Raw genomic sequence first — 23,536 nt, forward strand, 5'->3', positions numbered from 1 at the left:
TTCATCACCAGACCCCTAATACAGTCACAACCCATCTAGGTGGAAAGTTCTCATCAATACAAACTTATCAAGTCCAAACACAAGGTAGCTACTGTGAACCGTTGAGGAGTTCTCTTAACTGTCCTTCGTCTTCATCATCAGACCCTTAATACAGTCACAACCCATCTAGGTGGAAAGTTCTCATCAATACAAATAAATCAAGCCCAAACAAAAGGTACCTGCTGTAAATCGTTGAGGAGTTCCATCGTCTGTGTTTTGGCTCCATCATCAGACCAACTCCAGACCTTCATAAAATTGTAGTGGTTTAAAATACCTTATGGAAACACTAACAAACGCACTAGCCGTCCCTACAATTTTCGAAAGTTCCATTCGATTTCTCCAGGATGCCATCATCAGATCCTGACATGAAAAAAATGGGACCACCCTGGAATCAAACCCTTCAAAATAAAAAAAGAATTTTCAAAATCGGTCCACAAATGACGGAATTATCGCTGGACATACATAAAAAAAAAAAAAAAAAAAAAAAAAAAAACATACATACAGTCGAACGTAGAACCTCCTCCTTTTTGGAAGTCGGTTAAAAACTGCAACTGGAACAGTGCAGAATTAATAGTATTTTTAGCTATTTCTATATTTCTATTTACACTATACATTAACAAGTCATCCGCAAATTGTAAAATTTTAACATCTCCTAATAAAAAATTTTCAATTTGTGAGGTGTATAAATTATACAAAATTGGTGACAATGCTGAACCTTGCATAAGACCTTTACTAGTTTGGTTTATCCCATGGAGTATATTATTGTACTTAACATAAAACTGTCTATTATTAAAAAAATTTGAAAGCCATTTTAACATTTTTCCAGGGATACCAATTTCATAAAGACAATTGATGAGCTGGTTTAAGTCCACATTATCATAAGCCCCCTCTATATCCAAAAATATACATACTGCTGTGGATCTAGACAATTGACAATTCTTCATATCATACATAAATGAAGTTATACTCTCTGCTGCGCTTTTACCTCTACGGAAACCATATTGAAAACCTGGTAATAAATTATTAGTTTCTACAAAATAGTCCAATCTTAGTTTAAGCATTACTTCAAACAATTTCCCTATGCAAGAAGTCAGTGATATAGGTCTGTAAGAATTGCAATCGTCTTCAGGTTTATCTTGTTTCAAAATTGGTATTATACATTGAATCTTCCAACTCTCTGGAATACATTGAGAAAGCCATAACTTGTTAAAAATATTAAGTAAAGCTATTTGACCTGATTTATGTAACTTTTTAAACATTATATAAGGAATGTCATCTAATCCTGGTGCAGATTCCTTTCTTGATTGAAGTGCTATATTGAATTCTGCATAGGTGAATGGATTTAGTAGCCACATGGAATTCTCATTGTCATTGTTGTATTCAAAAACAGAGTTGATTAAGTTTGTGTTATTATTATTCTGTTTAAGTTTTGAGATGAAATTTGGAATCCATACATCATTTTTAAGTTTTGGTTGGGTATTTATTCGTTTAAATCTTTTCATATAATTCCATATATAAGTTATAGGAGTGTATCTATTAAATGATGAACAAAGTTTATTCCAACTATCTTTCTTTGCTTTTTTAATGATTATTTTTTTAAGTGCATCTATTTTTTTATAATTTATATAATTTACCATTAACCCTACTCGCCTATATAATTGTAAAGCCTCTTTGGAATTTTTAACTGCTTCAGCACAATTTTCATCCCACCAAGGAGCGGGAGCTTTAATAGTTCTTGGACCCTCAAATTTAACCAGCGGAATACATTCTTTTTTTAAAATGTTCAAAATTTCACAAAATTTGTCATATGACTGTAAAGGATCTAGTTCATTAAATGTGATATACTCAAAATACTCCTTGGATTTCTTAAAATATTTATCCCAATCTGCTTTATTATATAAAAATTTCTCTACTTTATCATTGACAGAATATTTAGATGGAATTAAGTTAATTTTTGTGAATGTGGGATAGTGGTAACTACCCAAAGTGTCTACACCTACTGTCCATTCACATAACGGAGCGAGCACTGGGCTCACTCCAGTTATGTCAATAGCAGAACTATTTGCATATGGTCTCTGAAGTGTAGTAGACCTACCAGAATTTAATATGCACAGATCCTGTTCATCAAAAATATCAAATAGGCTTCTACCCCTTGAATTTGTACTATGGCAACCAAAAGAAATATGATGTGCATTAAAGTCTCCTGCTACTAAACAGGGCTTTGGTATATCACTGATGATACTTTTAAGTCTATTGATTTTACATTTATTTTTATTTTTAGGTGGACAATAAACACAAAGTATTGATAAGTCACCAACATTGGTTTCTAAAGAAATTGCTATGGATTGAACATCTTCATAAAATTTTGTTTTCAAAAGTTTATATTTAAATGTATTTCTTAATAAAATACCTACGCCACCATGTTCATTCTTTGCATTTTTTCCAACAAAGTTATAGCCTGGGATTTTTACAAGATTACTAGAGTTTTTAAGCCAGGTTTCATTTAATAATAAAATATCAATATTTTCCTGTGTTAAAAATGTTTTTACTAAGGGTTTTTTATTATTAATACTCTGAATGTTATGTTGAACAATAATGAGCTTTGAAGCCATTAAACTTTATTCAAATGTTTCAAAAATGCTTCTTTAATTTTACTTGTGCTTTTAATGTCATTTGAGTTTCCTATAGTAACTAATGTATTAATTATTGCTGATAATATTTTTTTATTATTAATGATATTTGAATAAGAAATATCTAAATTTTCTTGTGTGTCTAGTTTAGATTGGTGGAATTTTTGCTGTATTTGTTGAGGCTTCGGGAGAGTAGGAAAATTAACACTATTAATTTCAATTACCTTAGCATAAGATTGTTTATTTTTTTCTAATCTCGCTGCCTTTATAGGGCAAGTTTTGGATATGGCTAAGTGAGCTCCACCACAATTACTGCACTTCAATGTATCAGCCGTGCATGCTTTGTAGTGGTGTTCACCAGCACAGCGTGAACAGACCTGTATATTTTTGCATATTTTCCCATAGTGATTAAATCTCATACACTTGAAACATTGCATTAGCGGAGGAATATATGTATAGACCTTATAACGCCAATTGTCTAAATATATATATTGTGGTAAAGTTGTTCCTGCAAAAATTACACTAATAGTTGACAAAGGAACAACATCGTCTACAACCTTTTTCATGAATCGTCTTACACCAATAATCTCACACTCTGAAGAAAGTTTATTAAATAGTTCATGGTTACTGGACTCTTTAGGAATAAACCTGACAACCCCCACCCTCTCCACAGAAGATGCCGGGATGAAGGCACGAAGATTGTAAACTGTTAGGCATTCATGTTTGAGAAAATCATTGGCTGCTGTCGCTTGTTTGAATACTAACATTATTTTGTTAGCATTAATGCGCCTGCTCTCATAGATACCTTTTACTTGTTTAAAGTATTTGGACACAACTAATGGGTTTTTGTTCCCCAATTTAATTTCCGCCTCACTGCTTTCCACAAACACTGGGAATTCCGCGTTAGTGCTATTATCCGTGTAGGCTCTGCTATAACCTGCCTTTATATAGGGTTTGTATTTTACACTATCGTCCTCAGCAGACTTTTGAACTTTACGTTTTTTTCTGTCCAGCCTTTCGTGGGCATCGCCATCACTGTCTGACGGCATTTTGCTGGATTTAATTTACATATGAACACTTTATGTCACACGTATATTACTAAAAAACTTTTAAATTAAAATTTTCAATTTTAAAAGCGCGCTTCTCGATTCCCGCCAAAAATCGAATCCGACATCAATGACATTTGATTACATCCACAGATTACTTCCACTTTTGTATTGATCTTTACAGTGCTGCCATTTTACTCCTAAACCTTACTTATTGAGCAATTAAGCCGGTAATTTAGGCAATAGAATATTTATAATGGATATATTAATCAAGTGCATGGCTAGCTTAAATACTCTTACATAAAAGGTGGCTAGATAATCAAGCATGCATTGTTGATAAGGATTAAAAATTATTTAATGTATTTAAGATTTTGCGACGGTTTGTACAAAGTGCCACTTGTAACTCTAAGGTGCACAGAACACTAATACTGTAAGGATTTTTGGCGGGAATCGAGAAGCGCGCTTTTAAAATTGAAAATTTTAATTTAAAAGTTTTTTAGTAATATACGTGTGAAATAAAGTGTTCATATGTAAATTAAATCCAGCAAAATGCCGTCAGACAGTGATGGCGATGCCCACGAAAGGCTGGACAGAAAAAAACGTAAAGTTCAAAAGTCTGCTGAGGACGATAGTGTAAAATACAAACCCTATATAAAGGCAGGTTATAGCAGAGCCTACACGGATAATAGCACTAACGCGGAATTCCCAGTGTTTGTGGAAAGCAGTGAGCCGGAAATTAAATTGGGGAACAAAAACCCATTAGTTGTGTCCAAATACTTTAAACAAGTAAAAGGTATCTATGAGAGCAGGCGCATTAATGCTAACAAAATAATGTTAGTATTCAAACAAGCGACAGCAGCCAATGATTTTCTCAAACATGAATGCCTAACAGTTTACAATCTTCGTGCCTTCATTCCGGCATCTTCTGTGGAGAGGGTGGGGGTTGTCAGGTTTATTCCTAAAGAGTCCAGTAACCATGAACTATTTAATAAACTTTCTTCAGAGTGTGAGATTATTGGTGTAAGACGATTCATGAAAAAGGTTGTAGACGATGTTGTTCCTTTGTCAACTATTAGTGTAATTTTTGCAGGAACAACTTTACCACAATATATATATTTAGACAATTGGCGTTATAAGGTCTATACATATATTCCTCCGCTAATGCAATGTTTCAAGTGTATGAGATTTAATCACTATGGGAAAATATGCAAAAATATACAGGTCTGTTCACGCTGTGCTGGTGAACACCACTACAAAGCATGCACGGCTGATACATTGAAGTGCAGTAATTGTGGTGGAGCTCATTTAGCCATATCCAAAACTTGCCCTATAAAGGCAGCGAGATTAGAAAAAAATAAACAATCTTATGCTAAGGTAATTGAAATTAATAGTGTTAATTTTCCTACTCTCCCGAAGCCTCAACAAATACAGCAAAAATTCCACCAATCTAAACTAGACACACAAGAAAATTTAGATATTTCTTATTCAAATATCATTAATAATAAAAAAATATTATCAGCAATAATTAATACATTAGTTACTATAGGAAACTCAAATGACATTAAAAGCACAAGTAAAATTAAAGAAGCATTTTTGAAACATTTGAATAAAGTTTAATGGCTTCAAAGCTCATTATTGTTCAACATAACATTCAGAGTATTAATAATAAAAAACCCTTAGTAAAAACATTTTTAACACAGGAAAATATTGATATTTTATTATTAAATGAAACCTGGCTTAAAAACTCTAGTAATCTTGTAAAAATCCCAGGCTATAACTTTGTTGGAAAAAATGCAAAGAATGAACATGGTGGCGTAGGTATTTTATTAAGAAATACATTTAAATATAAACTTTTGAAAACAAAATTTTATGAAGATGTTCAATCCATAGCAATTTCTTTAGAAACCAATGTTGGTGACTTATCAATACTTTGTGTTTATTGTCCACCTAAAAATAAAAATAAATGTAAAATCAATAGACTTAAAAGTATCATCAGTGATATACCAAAGCCCTGTTTAGTAGCAGGAGACTTTAATGCACATCATATTTCTTTTGGTTGCCATAGTACAAATTCAAGGGGTAGAAGCCTATTTGATATTTTTGATGAACAGGATCTGTGCATATTAAATTCTGGTAGGTCTACTACACTTCAGAGACCATATGCAAATAGTTCTGCTATTGACATAACTGGAGTGAGCCCAGTGCTCGCTCCGTTATGTGAATGGACAGTAGGTGTAGACACTTTGGGTAGTTACCACTATCCCACATTCACAAAAATTAACTTAATTCCATCTAAATATTCTGTCAATGATAAAGTAGAGAAATTTTTATATAATAAAGCAGATTGGGATAAATATTTTAAGAAATCCAAGGAGTATTTCGAGTATATCACATTTAATGAACTAGATCCTTTACAGTCATATGACAAATTTTGTGAAATTTTGAACATTTTAAAAAAAGAATGTATTCCGCTTGTTAAATTTGAGGGTCCAAGAACTATTAAAGCTCCCGCTCCTTGGTGGGATGAAAATTGTGCTGAAGCAGTTAAAAATTCCAAAGAGGCTTTACAATTATATAGGCGAGTAGGGTTAATGGTAAATTATATAAATTATAAAAAAATAGATGCACTTAAAAAAATAATCATTAAAAAAGCAAAGAAAGATAGTTGGAATAAACTTTGTTCATCATTTAATAGATACACTCCTATAACTTATATATGGAATTATATGAAAAGATTTAAACGAATAAATACCCAACCAAAACTTAAAAATGATGTATGGATTCCAAATTTCATCTCAAAACTTAAACAGAATAATAATAACACAAACTTAATCAACTCTGTTTTTGAATACAACAATGACAATGAGAATTCCATGTGGCTACTAAATCCATTCACCTATGCAGAATTCAATATAGCACTTCAATCAAGAAAGGAATCTGCACCAGGATTAGATGACATTCCTTATATAATGTTTAAAAAGTTACATAAATCAGGTCAAATAGCTTTACTTAATATTTTTAACAAGTTATGGCTTTCTCAATGTATTCCAGAGAGTTGGAAGATTCAATGTATAATACCAATTTTGAAACAAGATAAACCTGAAGACGATTGCAATTCTTACAGACCTATATCACTGACTTCTTGCATAGGGAAATTGTTTGAAGTAATGCTTAAACTAAGATTGGACTATTTTGTAGAAACTAATAATTTATTACCAGGTTTTCAATATGGTTTCCGTAGAGGTAAAAGCGCAGCAGAGAGTATTACTTCATTTATGTATGATATGAAGAATTGTCAATTGTCTAGATCCACAGCAGTATGTATATTTTTGGATATAGAGGGGGCTTATGATAATGTGGACTTAAACCAGCTCATCAATTGTCTTTATGAAATTGGTATCCCTGGAAAAATGTTAAAATGGCTTTCAAATTTTTTTAATAATAGACAGTTTTATGTTAAGTACAATAATATACTCCATGGGATAAACCAAACTAGTAAAGGTCTTATGCAAGGTTCAGCATTGTCACCAATTTTGTATAATTTATACACCTCACAAATTGAAAATTTTTTATTAGGAGATGTTAAAATTTTACAATTTGCGGATGACTTGTTAATGTATAGTGTAAATAGAAATATAGAAATAGCTAAAAATACTATTAATTCTGCACTGTTCCAGTTGCAGTCTTATTATAAAAATTTGTTAAAATTAAATATCAATACTTCCAAAAGTTCATGTATGATTTTTGGCAGCCCAGTGGGGAATAACATCAAATATAATGGTACAGATATTCCATTTGTAAATCAAAAGAAATTTTTGGGTGTAATTATCGATAATAAATTAAAATTTGACAGACATATTAATTATATTAGCAAAAATGCGTTAAAAGGCATTAATTTATTGAGATGTTTGACTGGAACGTTTTGGGGCTCTGATCCTAAAGTCCTATCTCTATTATATAAAAGCATGGTCAGAAGTCACTTTGATTATAGTTTTCTTGCATATATGCAAGCCAATTCCACATTATTAAAAAAACTTGATGTTATTCAAAACATTGGCTTGCGCATAATAAGTGGGGCTATGCGCTCTACACCTGTTAATTCAATGGAAGTAGAGACTTGTATTCCTCCTTTAATTGTAAGACGTATATATTTAGCTGAAAGATTTTGTTTGAAAGCTCTATCATCGAGCTCTTCAATAGTGAACAAACTTTTGCTTCCAAATAGTCTACTAACTGTAACTAAATCTACAACTGAAACTTTACAAGCGACCGCAAATTCACTTTTGGCAGGTAAACAACCTACCATATCTATTATTATGACATATATGCATAATATTGCCACTAACATAAATGTTAGTAACGCCTGGCCCATGTACTCTTGCTCCTTTGAGAGCTTGATTATGAAAAACAAAATTCATTTGTTGAATATTACGTCAAACATAGACTTCCTTATGTTTATTGATAAAAATTGTAAATATTATTATAAGTTATATACAGATGGATCTAAAAATCAGCACTTTGTAAGTGCTGCTTTCTATGATCCACAAAAAAAATGTAGTAAAGCGTTTAAGTTAAATTCTCGATGTAGTATTTTTACTGCGGAATCTTTTGCAATTTTAAAAGCAATTTCTTATATAAAAGAGGAAATTTTACATAGTGTAAATAATTGTATTATAGTAACAGATTCAAAAAGTGTTCTTTTAGCTATTAACAACTTCAATTTTAGTTATAAGTCTTCATACATTATTTTTCAAATTAAAAATGTATTACTAGACATAAGAAAAACTGGAATGAACGTAGAATTTGTCTGGGTACCCTCCCACAGAGGTATAGCGGGCAATGAACTGGTTGATTCTGTAGCAAGACAAGGATTGTTTAATGAAGATTGTTCAGACAATATCAAAACTCCATTTACAGACTTTTATCATGAAGTGAAGAAGAGACAGAAGTTGCTTTGGCATGAACTTTGGAAAGAAACTAGTAAAAGTAAAGGATGTTGGTACGCAGAGATACAAAATGAAATACCGGTGCAGCCATGGTATTACAAAATGAGTTGGGATTCAAGAAAATTCATATCAATAATAAACCGACTAAGGTTTGGTCACTGTTTAGTGCCAAGCCATTTATTCAAATTAAAAATTTATAAAGATAACAAATGCATGTACTGTAAAAAAGACGACGCAGATATCAATCACATAATTTTCAAGTGTTCAGCTTTTGGTATACAGAGAATAATATTAGCAAGTTCGATAGAGTTAGTAAAGGAAGAAAACGAAATTAAGTGTGATCCCCGCCACATTAAGGAATTGTTGAGGAACCATTTATTTTATAAGCCTGTTTTAGATTTCATTAGTAACACAATAGAAAAATTGTAAAATACAGTAGTAAATTTATATTTAGACGACGACTATGACGATAATTTTAAGTGCTATGTATTATTTTTAAGAAAAATTGTAATATTTAAAGCAGGGCCTATAAGGACTTGTATCCAAGGCCGTAAAATAAATTAAAAAAAAAAAAAAATAATAATACTGTAAGGTGTCATTGTGACATCTGTCAATCTGATCTGTCATACGTCATGTTTTATGTGCGTTTGTGGATGTGGACACGTATTCCCGATGTAATTTTATTAAATTTCATAATAATAAAGCAATTTTTGCTAAAATCTTGTTAAAGATTAAATTAATTGTTCGGCCTGTAACATTTTTTGTTTATTCAAGTATCGCTAAAGTGTATAATTGAAGGTAAATATACATCTTGCCGGACGTTTCCCATGAGAAGAGATAGATCAGTCATTTCATCGAATAGACACATCCGTTGTGTTTAACCTCACCTCTAAGCCTTTCAAGTGTTCATAGTAGTTGATATTATACATTAACTCATAATAATTATACTGAATATCACTCAACACTCAACTCAATATCGCGAGCTCAACTTGTGATCCGCTGGCAAAGTGTTAAGGAACTTGTATTGGAGGAGGAATTCTCCATTTTCTACCATTTGTATGTAATGTGCATACTTTAGTTAAAATGTTGTGCATGCCACAGAACAGACTGCTTGGTGGCAGATAAGCTTGGAGGCAGTACTTCCCCAGATTAACAGTTTTCATGACAAGCTCTACTGCTAATAAGAGCAAAAGACAATGTATAAATATTATTGATGTTGTTGCAGCACCATGGGGGAGCAACCTTGTTATACATTGATCAACTTTCCCACTGACTCAGAGCCTCATAATGAAATGCAACTCAAACTTGATTTAGGTAAGTGTTAGTAAATAAAAACTAATTAAACTTAAGTGTACAATATTATACATACCTTAAATGGGGGCCCAATGCAGATGGCAGACTTTGCACACTATGAGAATTGAGAAAATTCACAGTTATGCGGGTTTCGTCACAATTTTCCTTCACCAATTGAAGCATGCAATATTTATTTCTTAAACGCTCATATTTTAAGAAATTTTTAAAAATTCAAAAATTTATACCTACCATAAAAACTTGGAGGTGCATGTCTAAGACTAGATTGGAATAATCTTTGAACCAAAGGGAGGTATCCACTGGGCTATCACGGCTTCATCTTTTTGATAACTAAAAATTTTTTGACAATAAAACTTGTGATTATTGTTGTAAGTATTAATACATTACCAAATAAGGTTATGTGTTCAACTTTTCAATGCTACAAATTTCTGTATTTAAATTACAGAAAAAGGAGACATTAAAAAAAAGATTGAAGCATTGAAAAAGGTCATCAGTATTATCCTCTCTGGTGAGAAGATCCCTGGTCTGCTGATGATCATCATCAGGTTTGTGCTGCCGCTGCAGGACCACACCATCAAGAAGTTGCTGCTTATCTTCTGGGAGATTGTGCCCAAGACAACCCCTGACGGGAAGCTCATGCAGGAAATGATTTTAGTCTGTGATGCTTATAGAAAGGTAATTTTGTGACATTTATCAATGATGTTTACTATCTTGACAGTGGATCTACAACACCAGGTGTTGTAAATGCATTGCTAGGGATCTTGCTTGAGCCATGCCCAGTTTTGGTTAATTTAGGAATTCATGGTTTTTGATTTTGCTGTTGCTATTTACTAACCTACTGGCTATGAAAAACATGAAGCTATTCATCTGATTTCATGTTGGATGTGAATAGCTTCATAAAATGTTCTGCTACTGGATCATCTAATTGAAATCTAGGTACGACAGCCAACAACTGGGAACCTGCTCTAACACAATATCTTCTCTGTTGTACATTCTCTTTATTTATGGAAATAATGTCTGGTATTTCATAAATAAAACACTGGTTTGACACAGCTAGTCAAACTAAACTGGTATATTTTTATTAGCCTACGTACTATGCTTTATATTATGCAAATTATAAAAGTGTTTATTACTAACCAGACCACAGATAACGGGAAGAAACACTACATATCACCAGTTCTGACCAACACCAGGTGTTCATAAAATGATAAGGTTTATTTGTTCCAGGATTTGCAACACCCAAATGAGTTTCTCCGTGGCTCAACCCTGCGCTTCCTGTGCAAGCTGAAAGAGCCTGAACTGCTTGAGCCTCTAATGCCTGCCATCCGCGCGTGCCTTGATCACAGGCACTCATATGTCAGGAGGAATGCTGTGCTGGCAATCTTTACTATTTATCGGTAAATAATTTGAGAGACACAAAAAACAAAATTTAGCTTAGCGAAGTAAACTACAACTTTTCTACCTAAAAACCTAAAGCACAAGTGTCCACAATGAATTGTTTGCAGCAACTTTGAGTTCCTGATTCCGGATGCACCGGAGCTGGTGGGCACTTTCCTTGAAGGCGAGCAGGACATGTCGTGCAAACGGAACGCATTCCTGATGCTGCTGCATGCGGACCAGGAGCGCGCGCTGTCCTACCTGGCGGAGCGGCTCGACAATGTGCATGCCTTCGGGGACATCCTGCAGCTGGTCATTGTGGAGCTCATCTACAAGGTCAGTCTGCTATTGTACTGTTGCTGATCCTGGATGCAACAAGTGCGAGGCGTTCTTGATGACACCAAGGGGGAAAGGGTTTCAAAAGATGGGAAAATGTCATAAAAAAAGCGGAGTTGCTCCTCTCCTTTCAATGAATAGAATAACTCAGGACAGGACATAAAGGAAAATGCTGGAAAAGGCCTAAGTAGGACACACTAGTAATCATCATCTTCATAATTTCCATTATAACTGAAAAGTTGGAGTCTGAATTGATTCAATAATTATAGTGTATTATAGACAATGTAATTTAGTTAAAAGATTATTTTTAAAATTTGCATGCTATTTTGTAGCAAATTGTATGCCAACATTTATTATATCAAGATCTGTATTTAACAATTTGCAAATAAAGAATTATGATTATGATTATCGAAGGAAGAGGGCATATCCACGGGCTATCAGGGTTCCAATACGGTAATACTCATATTTAACTGAAACATAAATTGTAATTGTACACAACTTAAACTGTAAACTGCGTAAACTGTCAGCAAGAAAGACAATTTACAATATATAGTTTGTCAAGTTTGTTGATGACACTCCCATGATAATCGGGCGACAGGGGAAAAGACTGCGCGGTTGTAAAATCGTGCGTGCGGGGACGTGAGGTGAATCAGTCGTGGGTTTTTCACTCATCGCTATACGTTCCCCGGCCCGCGCGGACCATCGGGAGTGTTACGAACGAAGTTTCCAAGCTACAGTAGCTCTGTTGGGCAGGTGTGTCACGCCAACCCGTCGGAGCGCTCGCGCTTCATCCGCACGGTGTACGGGCTGCTGAACGCGCCGAGCGCCGCCGTGCGCTACGAGGCGGCCGGCACGCTCGTCACGCTGTCCTGCGCGCCCGCCGCCATCAAGGTAACACTACACATATGAATATAAATAAGTTTATTTGATTAAATAATTATAACACAAGTACATACATAAAACAAATAAAAATCTATGTAACATATAACATTGTGCAAACATACAATTTGATAATACTGCTTTAGTGAACCACTGTTTTGCAGTTATTATCGCCTATCTCTGAAGATAAAATCTTACACTATTATTAATTAACTTTATACATATCAAATAAATTTCAGCATATTTTTAAAGAATGAATAAAAATTTAAATTTGAAGTAAGAAAGAAAATATGGAAATTTATAAATAAACAGTAACATTAATGAGATTAATTAAAGAAAGCTCGCTCGTCACAGGCAGCAGCGGCGTGCTACATCGACCTGATCGTGAAGGAGAGCGACAACAACGTGAAGCTGATCGTGGTGGGCAAGCTGAGCGGCCTGCGCGCGGCGGGCGGCGAGGCGGGCGCGCGCGCGCTGCCCGACCTGGCCATGGACGTGCTGCGCGTGCTGGCCGCCTCCGACCTGGACGTGCGCCGCCACACGCTGCACCTCGGTGAGGACTGCGCTCCTGCACTCGTTCTGTGAGAGTTGCGGTGTCGGGTAACAGAGCTCTGTGATTCAGCGTTGGAGCTGCTGACGGCGCGGCACGCGGAGGAGCTGGTGAGCACGCTGCGCAAGGAGGCGGCGCGCGCGCAGCTCGCTGACCACGACGACGCGCACAAGTACCGCCAGCTGCTCGTGCGCGCCATGCATCGCGCCGCGCTCAAGGTATTTCACTCTGCTGGTTTTATCTGATCTGTAAAAAAATTAATAAAAAAAATACAACCAAGTTTAAAACCTAAAAACGTACCCACTAAACTAAAAAGTGGAAAATAACAACATAACATTATGTTCTACCGGCTGATCAGTTTGAGTTAGACGGTGCTAAACCGGAGTCGTATTAATTTAAGCTGTTTCTGAAAGACCACATAAAAGAGCACTATCTGAAGAACTTTTCACCCATCAAAAGTTCTCATCAATACAAATTAATCAAACCCAAACACAATGTACCTACTGTAAACCGTTTAGGAGTTCCCTTAATTGAACTTGGTCCACCAGACCCCTAATGACAATCACAACCCATCTAGGTGGAAAGTTCTCATCAATACAAATTAATCAAAGTCAAACACAAGGTAATTGCTGTAATTTGTTGAGGAGGTCCCCCCATCTATATTTTGTCTCCATCATCAGATCAATTCCAAACCTTCATTAAATTGTAGTGCTTAAAAATAATATGAATTAGGTCTGTGCGTCCGGCTCTTGTATGTTGTGGGAATCAAAAGCAAGAACACACACACTCATACTTCTGTGACATGTTGTGAATCTTTAAGTGCTTATGTTATGAACTACGGAGTTTTACATTTTTTTCTCATAATTTAAATTAAGTTAAAAGTAATAAGTATATTTTAAATAACGTTTTATAAAAAGAAACAATACGTAATTGTAAATAAATTAGAAATGAGATTACTTGCGTTTTCTACCTTAACATTCAATTTGATTGTTGATAAACATTCCATATTGAGTTTGTCGTTAGTATAATTTAATTTGTCGCAGTTCCCCGAGGTGGCGAGCTCGGTGTCGCCGGCGCTGCTGGAGCTGCTGGGCGACGGCAGCGAGGTGGCGGCGCAGGACGTGCTCACGTACCTGCGCCACGCGCTGCACGCCTTCCCCGACCAGCGGCCCAAGGTCTACGCGGTGAGACACGCACGCACACACACGCACACGCGTGCCGCACGCTTTCTTCGACCAGCGGCCCAAGGTCTACGCGGTGAGACACGCACACACACACGCACACACACACGCACACACGCACGCACACACACACGCACGCCTTTCCCGACCAGCGGCCCAAGGTCTACGCGGTGAGACACGCACGCACATACACACGCACACGCGCCGCACGCCTTCCCCGACCAGCGGCCCAAGGTCTACGCGGTGAGACACGCACACACACACGCACACGCGCCGCACGCCTTCCCCGACCAGCGGCCCAAGGTCTACGCGGTGAGACACGCACACACACACGCACACGCGCCGCACGCCTTCCCCGACCAGCGGCCCAAGGTCTACGCGGTGAGACACGCACGCACATACACACGCACACGCGCCGCACGCCTTTCCCGACCAGCGGCCCAAGGTCTACGCGGTGAGACACGCACGCACATACACACACACACGCCGCACGCCTTTCCCGACCAGCGGCCCAAGGTCTACGCGGTGAGACACGCACGCACATACACGCACACGCGCCGCACGCCTTCCCCGACCAGCGGCCCAAGGTCTACGCGGTGAGACACGCACGCACACACACGCACACGCGTGCCGCACGCCTTCCCCGACCAGCGGCCCAAGGTCTACGCGGTGAGACACGCACGCACATACACGCACACGCGCCGCACGCCTTCCCCGACCAGCGGCCCAAGGTCTACGCGGTGAGACACGCACGCACACACACGCACACGCGTGCCGCACGCCTTCCCCGACCGGCGGCCCAAGGTCTACGCGGTGAGACACGCACGCACACACACGCACACGCGCCGCACGCCTTCCCCGACCAGCGGCCTAAGGTCTACGCGGTGAGACACGCACGCACATACGCAGAGATATACGAAAAACAAACTGCTAGCCATCTTATACAAGCACAGGTGTCGTTAACTTTCACAAAATAACGCTCATAAACAGCTGGGCCTTCTAGAAGCGTCTACTGTGGCCAATTCTGCGTTTCGCTGGCGGGCTTCGCACACCCCGTCACATTTGTATTACAGATTCGTAAAAAAATTAATATCCGAGTTATAAAATATATGTAACAGTAATAACTATGTTATAATTTTTCGCAGAAACTCCTGGAGTGCATCAGTAGCTTAAGTGTGGGTAAGATCGTGCGCTCGGCGCTGTGGCTGCTGGCTGAGTTCGCGGACACGGCGGAGAGCGCGCGCGCCGCGCTCGACGTGCTCGCCGCCGCCATGCCCGCCGCCGCGCCCACGGACGACAGCGAGCCGGTGAGACGATGTTGCCACTTGCGTGTCGGACAGTGAGTCACAAGTGTGGGTAAGTGTGGGTGTGGTAAGATCGTGCGCTCTGATACTCGCTTGTCGTTCGTTGACTCGTCATATCATCAAGATCTACGCTCAGCGTCTAAGAGTGACAAAGAGATGACAAACTAAAATTGCCCACACACACCAGCTTTCATAAATACATGTATAAAAGAAATACCACTGACTGACCCATCACAAGATCTTCAAGACTATAATTTATACCAGATTTACTTTAATGTAGTTTTTTGACTTTCTAGAAAGCAGAGAAGAAGGAAAGTGAGAAAGAAGTTCCGAAAGAGAAAGAAGCGCCGGCGAGACAGCTGGTCACGAGCGATGGAGCTTATGCTACGCAGTCTGCCTTCAACTTGCCCAAGTTAGTTGCTCACCAAAGTAAAAAATCTAAATTCATTTCAAATAGGTTTAGTTTACAAGCACTGAGGAAACGTCAGGTTATGTTATCCACTTGACTTCAACAATAATAAAAATGGATGACAAGTTAACTGCTCAAGCCCCTCCCTACTCTCCCTAAAACCTAGGTCAAAGTCAAACTTAAAAATGATTTTCCGCCCACTGAATGTCTTAAAAGTTTCTATTGTCAAATCAAAAAATGCTCTATATCTCCGGTGCCGGTGACTGTAGTACCCGAGGGCAGTAAGGGTATAAAATTACCGGGTACTAAAGTACCCGCCGGCAGTTAAAACTTAATATACTACTACTACTACTGCTGCTGTACCCGGGAGCAGTCAAGTCGAAAATCATCAACTTTTATGAATTATGTGCGTTTCTGTATTACTTAACGTCATTTGAATTTTAGTTTGTGTGGTTACCATTAATTAATTAATTAATTAAGTTTCGATGCATTATGCTTTTAACATTCTAACTTTTTTGTCAACCAATTTAACCAACAAAAGTTCTTGAATCTCCCTTTGGGTTCAAATTCTAAATGAGTAAGCTTAATTCGTTTAAAGTCGCGTGACAATCATAATTTGTTTGTCACCTACCATCATCACAGTCACAGATTGCTTGTACCTAACATTGTCTTTATCAGGGTAACGACAGACAACAACACAAACGGTCTCAGCAGCGCCTTGCGCGATGGAGAAAGTTTCACGGCGGCGTGCGCGTGCTCCGCGCTTGCCAAACTTGCTCTGCGGGTCGGCGACCCGGAGCAGGCCAACCGCGCCCTGCACCTGGCCGCCTCCCTGTTAGCGTACCACAAGCAGAATGCGGGTAAGTTACTACAAGCTCTCAATGCTAAAGGTTCTGACATCTCTTATTTAGGTACTACTTGTGAATCGACTTCGGCACATTATCTAGTTTTTACTTTAATTATTTTAATTTGGCTTAATCGCATACAGTGATCTCTTGGGTCACGCAAATAATTTAGGGCTTTATTTGGAAGTATGGAACTCCTTCAACTTTGCATTTAATAAAGGCGGATTTTTACCATCGCACTGCAAGACACTGGCTAGGTTTTCATCCCTACGTCATTGACATCCCTAGAACTCGTACGAAGCAATTTGGTGCTTCGTTTCTTGTACGCATAGCTAGGGTATGGAACTCTCTTCAGAAGTCAGTATTTCCCAATTCTTACAACTTGGGCATCTTTAAGATGAGAGCGAATGGGCATCTTTTAGGCAAGCGCGTATCACCTCAGGCCACATCTACACTTACCAGGTGAGATCGTGGCCAAGCGCGAGCTTATTCCCTATAAAAAAGGCGTTCTTTAAATGTTAATGCGACTGAGCAGCGATGTTGTTATGGGCGAGGATTTCCCACTTAAAGTATGCAACACTTGAAGTATACAAAAATAATGTGCTGTATCCGTGGCAGGCACCGCCCCCAACAGCGGGCTCACCGCCGACGACATGGAGCACGGCGCCACCTGCGTGCGCGCCGCCGCCGCGCGCCCCCCCGTCATCCGCGATGCGCTGCTCGGCGGCTCGCGGCGCGCGCTGGCGGCGCTGCTGGCGCTGCCCGACCGCGCCGCGCCCTCGCTGCTGCCCGAGGCTGAGGTGAGTGACACCAGCTGTGCCAGTAACGAACTAGCATGCGATCCTGATGCGCTACTCGCTATGTGAAATGCATTTTATCTGATTCTACAGATTCGACATTCTACACATTAGGATGTGTATATGAAAGAAAAATATTATTTTAATAATTAAAAGAAACTACAAGAAACAGTGTTCGTTCTAGTATCAACTCACCACCTCTCATAGCCCCACCAACCTCACGGTCATATGTGCTGATTTGTATTTAAAATTCTCAAAATTCGAAATAAGGTAGTTGACACATTTTTTTAAATGAACTTAAATTGTTCATTATCGTTCTATTAGATTGTAAAACATTTTTTCATATTTTTTCGAGTTGTTAAATATGTTTTTGACAATACGAGCCAAAACGCCTGTCGGCCATGACAGTCTATATTTCAACTGTTTCATGACGTCACTACAATATATCCCATACAAATGGAGCGTTTGCCAAAAATATTAGTTAACAACAATTTCGACGTTTCATCAAGTCACGTCACAAAATGGACAACAGCGTTTTGACGTTTATCCTGCTTGTTGTTCCAGCAACAGCAGGCGCGCACGGAGCGCGAGGCGCGCAGCGCGCGGCGCGTGGAGGTGGAGACGGGCATCAACTTCGCCGCGCTGGCGGGCGCCGCCGCCGCCGCGCACCACGACGTGTTCGAGCTGTCGCTCAACAAGGCGCTGCAAGGTGACGCCACGCATCACACACGCACGCACGCACTGACAGACGTACACGCACGCACGCACTAGGGCTTTGATATATTATTCGATATTCGATAATACGCAAAAGAAACTAAAAAATATAGTGTAAATAAAGTACAGTAAATTATGTTTACGATGATGTTGTAGTTTAAATACTTAACGAGATAATTTAAAAAATTAAATTTGTTCAAAAATATCGAGTGTCGATATTTACGTTTCAATATCGAACTATTGATATATCGTCCATAAAAATATTAGTAATAAATATCGATATTTTAAAATAATAATATCGATATTTAATCAACACTAGTACACATGCACACATGAACGTACAACCAATGTTATACGATCGCTTATATTAGTTTTTTGTACCGTAAGTTTTTTACGCTTACGATAAGTTTTAAAATGAAACTTCTTTACGTACATTTGATTTGGTGAGTAAGCTGGTGAATGCATTAAGAAAAGTGTAATGTAAGAAGTAACGTGTGCTGCCATCTACAGGCATAGTGAAACAGTGGTTGTTATTTTAAACTACCAGCAGATGGCGTTCTTAGATAACTTTGAAACAATCCCTTTTTGTACACTTCAAGAATCTGTCCCGTTGCAGTTATACCTGAAGCTCATAGATGGCGCTTTGTTTTTTCAAAACAAGTTTTATTTATTCGTGTGGTCTAAAGCACTCGTCTTTGTATTTATTTACATGCATAAATATTGTGTGTGTGCAGGACGTCCGACCGGCTCGGAGGAGCGCGGCAAGCTGTCGAAGGTGACGCAGCTGACCGGCTTCTCGGACCCGGTGTACGCCGAGGCGATCGTCGCCGTCAACCAGTACGACATCGTGCTGGACGTGCTCGTCGTCAATCAGACCGGTGAGTTGTGTGTATGCGAGCGTGAGTTATACGTACACAACCTAACCGTTTCCCTGTAGCAGAATAACCTGAGGTGTTTTTCAGAATGTTTAATCTCAACTCTTTGTTAAAAATGTGTGCAGACGATACGCTTCAGAACTGCACAGTGGAGCTGGCCACACTGGGCGAGCTGCGGCTGGTGGAGCGGCCGGCCGGCGTGGTGCTGGCGCCGCGCGACTTCGCCACCATCCGCGCGCACGTCAAGGTGGCCTCCACCGAGAACGGCATCATCTTTGGCAACATCGGTCAGTGACACCATCAATTTCATTCATTCAATGTCACCCATAATATGTCGTACAACCGTGGACAAACCACGGTTGACGGACGCGGTTGTTTCTGGGCGTACTTGCATAGAATTACGTTCTGTGAGAGTCCTGCTTGCGATTGCGAACTTGGCAACGAGGATAGACAACACGTCTTATGATTCCCATTACTCTCCAACTAGTCGGAAAAGAATGTTGGTACAATAATAGTCCACATCATTTTTGTCACACATTGCTGTCATCATCTGAGGGTATCAGCCTTGTGTGAATGTAAATTCACCGGCGACTAGTAGTTTCTTAGTTTAGTTTTACCTTACTGACTAAGAAATTAACCTAACAGCATGGCAGCAGAAATTAGGATGTTGTGTTGGTAGTGGTTTTCTGTAAGCCTAATATTCAACCAACGATATATCTCGTGAAGAGAAATAGAAAAATCTCAACCAATAGAGGCAACAGGAAATACCGCTATCACTCTCATTAAGTTTCGGTTAAGTTGAAACGAAAGAGATGGGACTGGGACCACTCCGCAGCCATTGGTCGATTTTTGATCGTATTTCTCTTTACTAATTATGTCGTTGGTCGCATACTAAGCCTACTGGACGAATCACAAAGAACTATACTATTATGATGAATCTAAAACCTGTCCAGTGTACGAGGTGAGCGGCGCGTCCATGGACCGCGGCGTGGTGGTACTCAACGACATCCACATCGACATCGTGGACTACATCCAGCCCGCCGCCTGCAGCGACGCCGACTTCCGCCACATGTGGGCCGAGTTCGAGTGGGAGAACAAGGTGAGTGGCGTGGTGGGTCAACGACACATCATCGTGGACTTTGGCATTGTGTCAGTGCGCTAGTGCAGTCTACTTTACGGCACGCTTGACTTGGAGATTAAGCTAGTGCTTGCGTTAAGAAATGTGTACTCTTTGGGATGCTTTTAAGATGTTTGCTGCTATCTACAGGCATAGTGAAACAGTGTTTGTTATTTTAAATTACCGGTAGATGGCGTTTTTAGAGAACTTTGAAACAGTCCTATTTTGTACACTTCAAAAACCTGTTGCGATGCAGTTATGCCTGAGGCTCATAGATGGCGCTGAGTTTTTTAATTTTTGAAATAAGGTTTACTTCTGTCTTGTGGTCTACAGTACACTCGTTTTTTTAAATGAAGTAATTTTTTCAAGATTATAATATGTAAACTATCAAAAACTGTAAAAATCACGCATATTTCCTCTCACAGTATATGAATATGTATGACAAATTTAGTATTCTTCAATGTCCGAGTAATGTAATGTGTGTATCCCGCAGGTGTCGGTGAACACGAACATCACCGACCTGCGCGAGTACCTGCAGCACCTGCTCGCCTCCACCAACATGAAGTGCCTCACGCCCGACAAGGTGAGTGCGACTACTGTATTTTAAGCTGCATGCGATGCTACGTATAATACTTGGCACTTGTGCGATTGAAATACTTTCAAGTGCCCTTAAATTACTAAAAAGTGGCAGCACTAATGATGACTTAACAAAAATAATTAATATTGAAGAAAAAAATTATTTAAAAGTGGAGAAATGTACGGTTTGTTTTCGTGAATGTCAGGCGCTCTCCGGACAATGCGGTTTCATGGCGGCCAACCTGTACGCGCGCTCCATATTCGGCGAGGACGCGCTCGCCAACCTCAGCATCGAGACGCCGCTGCACCGCGCCAACGCGCCCGTCGTCGGCCACGTGCGCATCCGCGCCAAGACGCAGGTACAGTCCTGTCCCGAGCGTCCGGCGCGTCCGGACAATGCGGCTCACGGCAGACTTCAACTTTCAAACTAGTCCGTTCGCTATTACTTCCTTTACGTCTGACATAGACGTATTGTATCAGATGTAACCAGTACCGCATGTGATACTTCGCATCATCCACATTGTTTATATATTTGTTCTATTTTATTTATATTAACAGGGATAAAGAAATACAAATTCATATTGAAGGAAAACTTCTTTACGCAGATGGTGAATGCGTTAAGAAAATTGTTATCAGGTGAGGCGTGCTGCCATCTACAGATATAGTGAAACTGTTTTCGTTATTTTAAAGTACCAGTAGATGGCGTTCCTAGAGAACTTTGAATCAATCCCTTTTTGTACTTTTTAAGAACCTGTTGCGATGCAGTTACGCCTGAGGCTCATGGGTGACGTTTCGTTTTTTATTTTTGAAATGTTTTACTTCAGTTAGCTAGTTGACACTTTTTTAAAGTAGTCTTAAATAGTTCATTGTTGTTCTACTAGATTTAAAAAAATATTTAATTTTTTTGTAAACGTGTATAAATGAAACTCACAAAGTCAAAAAGTCACAAAGTCACAAAGCGAACGACAGCGTTTTTGACTTGAAAAAATACGTGATATTTAAATTAAGTTTTTAAAGAAATCCTTAACGTTTATTAATTGATATCGATATATTTCGGACCCTCATATCATGTACAAGCTGACGCCGCGCAGTTTCACCCGCGTGGTTCTCGTTCCCGTAGGAATACGGGGATATTATATAGCCTATAGCCTTCCTCGATAAATGGGCTATCTAATACTGAAATTTTTTTTCAAATCAGACCAGTAGTTCCTGAGATTAGCGCGTTCAATCAAACAAACAAACTCTTCAGCTTTATAATATTATCATGTACTATGCGAACTTAATGTTGTTTATATTAAATCTGCCATGAGTCAACTGCCCTATTGTCAAGTAATTCCGTCGATGTATTGCAGGGCATGGCTCTGAGCCTGGGCGACAAGATCAACATGATGCACAAGTCGGCGCCGCAGAAGGCGCCGGAGCCCGTGAGCGCCGCCGCCTGAAGCCGGCCCGCTGCAGCGGCGGACCCGGGGTGTCACGTAAAAAGAGCGCTGAGCGACCTGCGCTGAGCCAAAACTTGCACACTTCTTGAATTGGCAGGTTTTTACACACTCTTTCGAATCATTACATTTATTGATATAACTAATTATTAGAAATGTTAATTTCATTTGATGTATAAATAAATTATTATTTTAAATAAATATCAAAATATCATTTATTTGATTTGAGTAGTTTGAAATACTACGACAACTTGGGTGATAGTTTTTGTTCTATACCCGGGCCGTACGTTTTTGTCAGTAGAGTGGTGATTTGCCACAGCTAATTCAATTTAAAAATGTACCTGTTTATAAAAAAATATCAGAGCTAAGAACCGAGCTCAGTCTCCCGGTTCCATCGCATGTATTCGAGTTGAAGCCAAAATGTTATAAATTATTTAATAATTAATATTATTCATGAATTTTGTAAATGACAACTGTACCTGTCAAAATTACTGTATGTTTTTTTTCCTGGAAGTATTGTAAGATGCATTAACATTCAATTGCGCAGATCGACTGTCAGCGTTCTTTTTATATGGCAGGTTCTATACCTACATTATTAGTTATATGTTCATCTAATTAGTAAACTACATATTTTATAGATTACAATTAATAATTTTTAAATATAATTTTGAAATTCCTAAGTCCGGAATTGTCATATATATCCAACAGACATGATGATTATGTTGTATGTATGATTTTATATAGTGATTATTAAAATATATTTCTTGGTTAATATGTATTTAGTTTTCTTTTTAGAATCATTAACACTACATAAATATGAACAATAACCAACTGTTTCACCTGTCCCTGTGGAAATATATGGATAAGATAGCCTATGTGCAATTCTAAAGTAATTTATCTTTGTGAAAACTTCTTGTAGCTCTTTTCATCCGTTATTTATACTAATATTATTAACAGATAATGTAAACGTTAATGGTCGAAACTAAACGAAACTACTACTGAATTCTTTCACCAGTAGAATGCTAGAATAATAATATTAATGATTCAAAATAACTTGGGCTATCTATAAAACAAGAGTGAATAGGCATCTTTCAAGCAAGCTGTTTCATCTTACACCATATTCACGAAGTCTGACGTACGTACATACGTCTGATATATATGATAT

General features: G+C 38.6%; 2 protein-coding genes across 2 annotated transcripts; both read left to right on the forward strand.

Annotated features, from left to right (window-relative positions):
- Nucleotides 1–4,250: 4,250 nt before the first annotated feature.
- LOC128198176 (uncharacterized) lies at nt 4,251–6,085 on the forward strand. Its single transcript, XM_052882132.1, has one exon. The coding sequence runs from the start codon at nt 4,265–4,267 to the stop codon at nt 5,330–5,332; it is 1,068 nt and encodes a 355-aa protein (XP_052738092.1). The 5' UTR covers nt 4,251–4,264; the 3' UTR covers nt 5,333–6,085.
- A 3,215-nt stretch (nt 6,086–9,300) lies between these two features.
- On the forward strand, nt 9,301–23,145 carry LOC112050220 (coatomer subunit beta). Its single transcript, XM_052882124.1, has 20 exons — nt 9,301–9,459; nt 9,887–9,975; nt 10,418–10,647; nt 11,200–11,369; nt 11,478–11,685; nt 12,439–12,576; nt 12,919–13,117; nt 13,187–13,332; nt 14,158–14,298; nt 15,441–15,602; nt 15,896–16,011; nt 16,687–16,868; nt 17,472–17,653; nt 18,215–18,359; nt 19,099–19,242; nt 19,365–19,526; nt 20,193–20,338; nt 20,850–20,939; nt 21,139–21,291; nt 22,285–23,145. The coding sequence occupies exons 2-20, from the start codon at nt 9,891–9,893 to the stop codon at nt 22,372–22,374; spliced, it is 2,889 nt and encodes a 962-aa protein (XP_052738084.1). The 5' UTR covers nt 9,301–9,459; nt 9,887–9,890; the 3' UTR covers nt 22,375–23,145.
- The last annotated feature ends 391 nt before the right edge of the window (nt 23,146–23,536 follow it).

The sequence above is a fragment of the Bicyclus anynana genome, chromosome 6, assembly GCF_947172395.1.
Source record: "Bicyclus anynana chromosome 6, ilBicAnyn1.1, whole genome shotgun sequence".
Classification (NCBI taxonomy): Eukaryota; Metazoa; Arthropoda; class Insecta; order Lepidoptera; family Nymphalidae; genus Bicyclus; species Bicyclus anynana.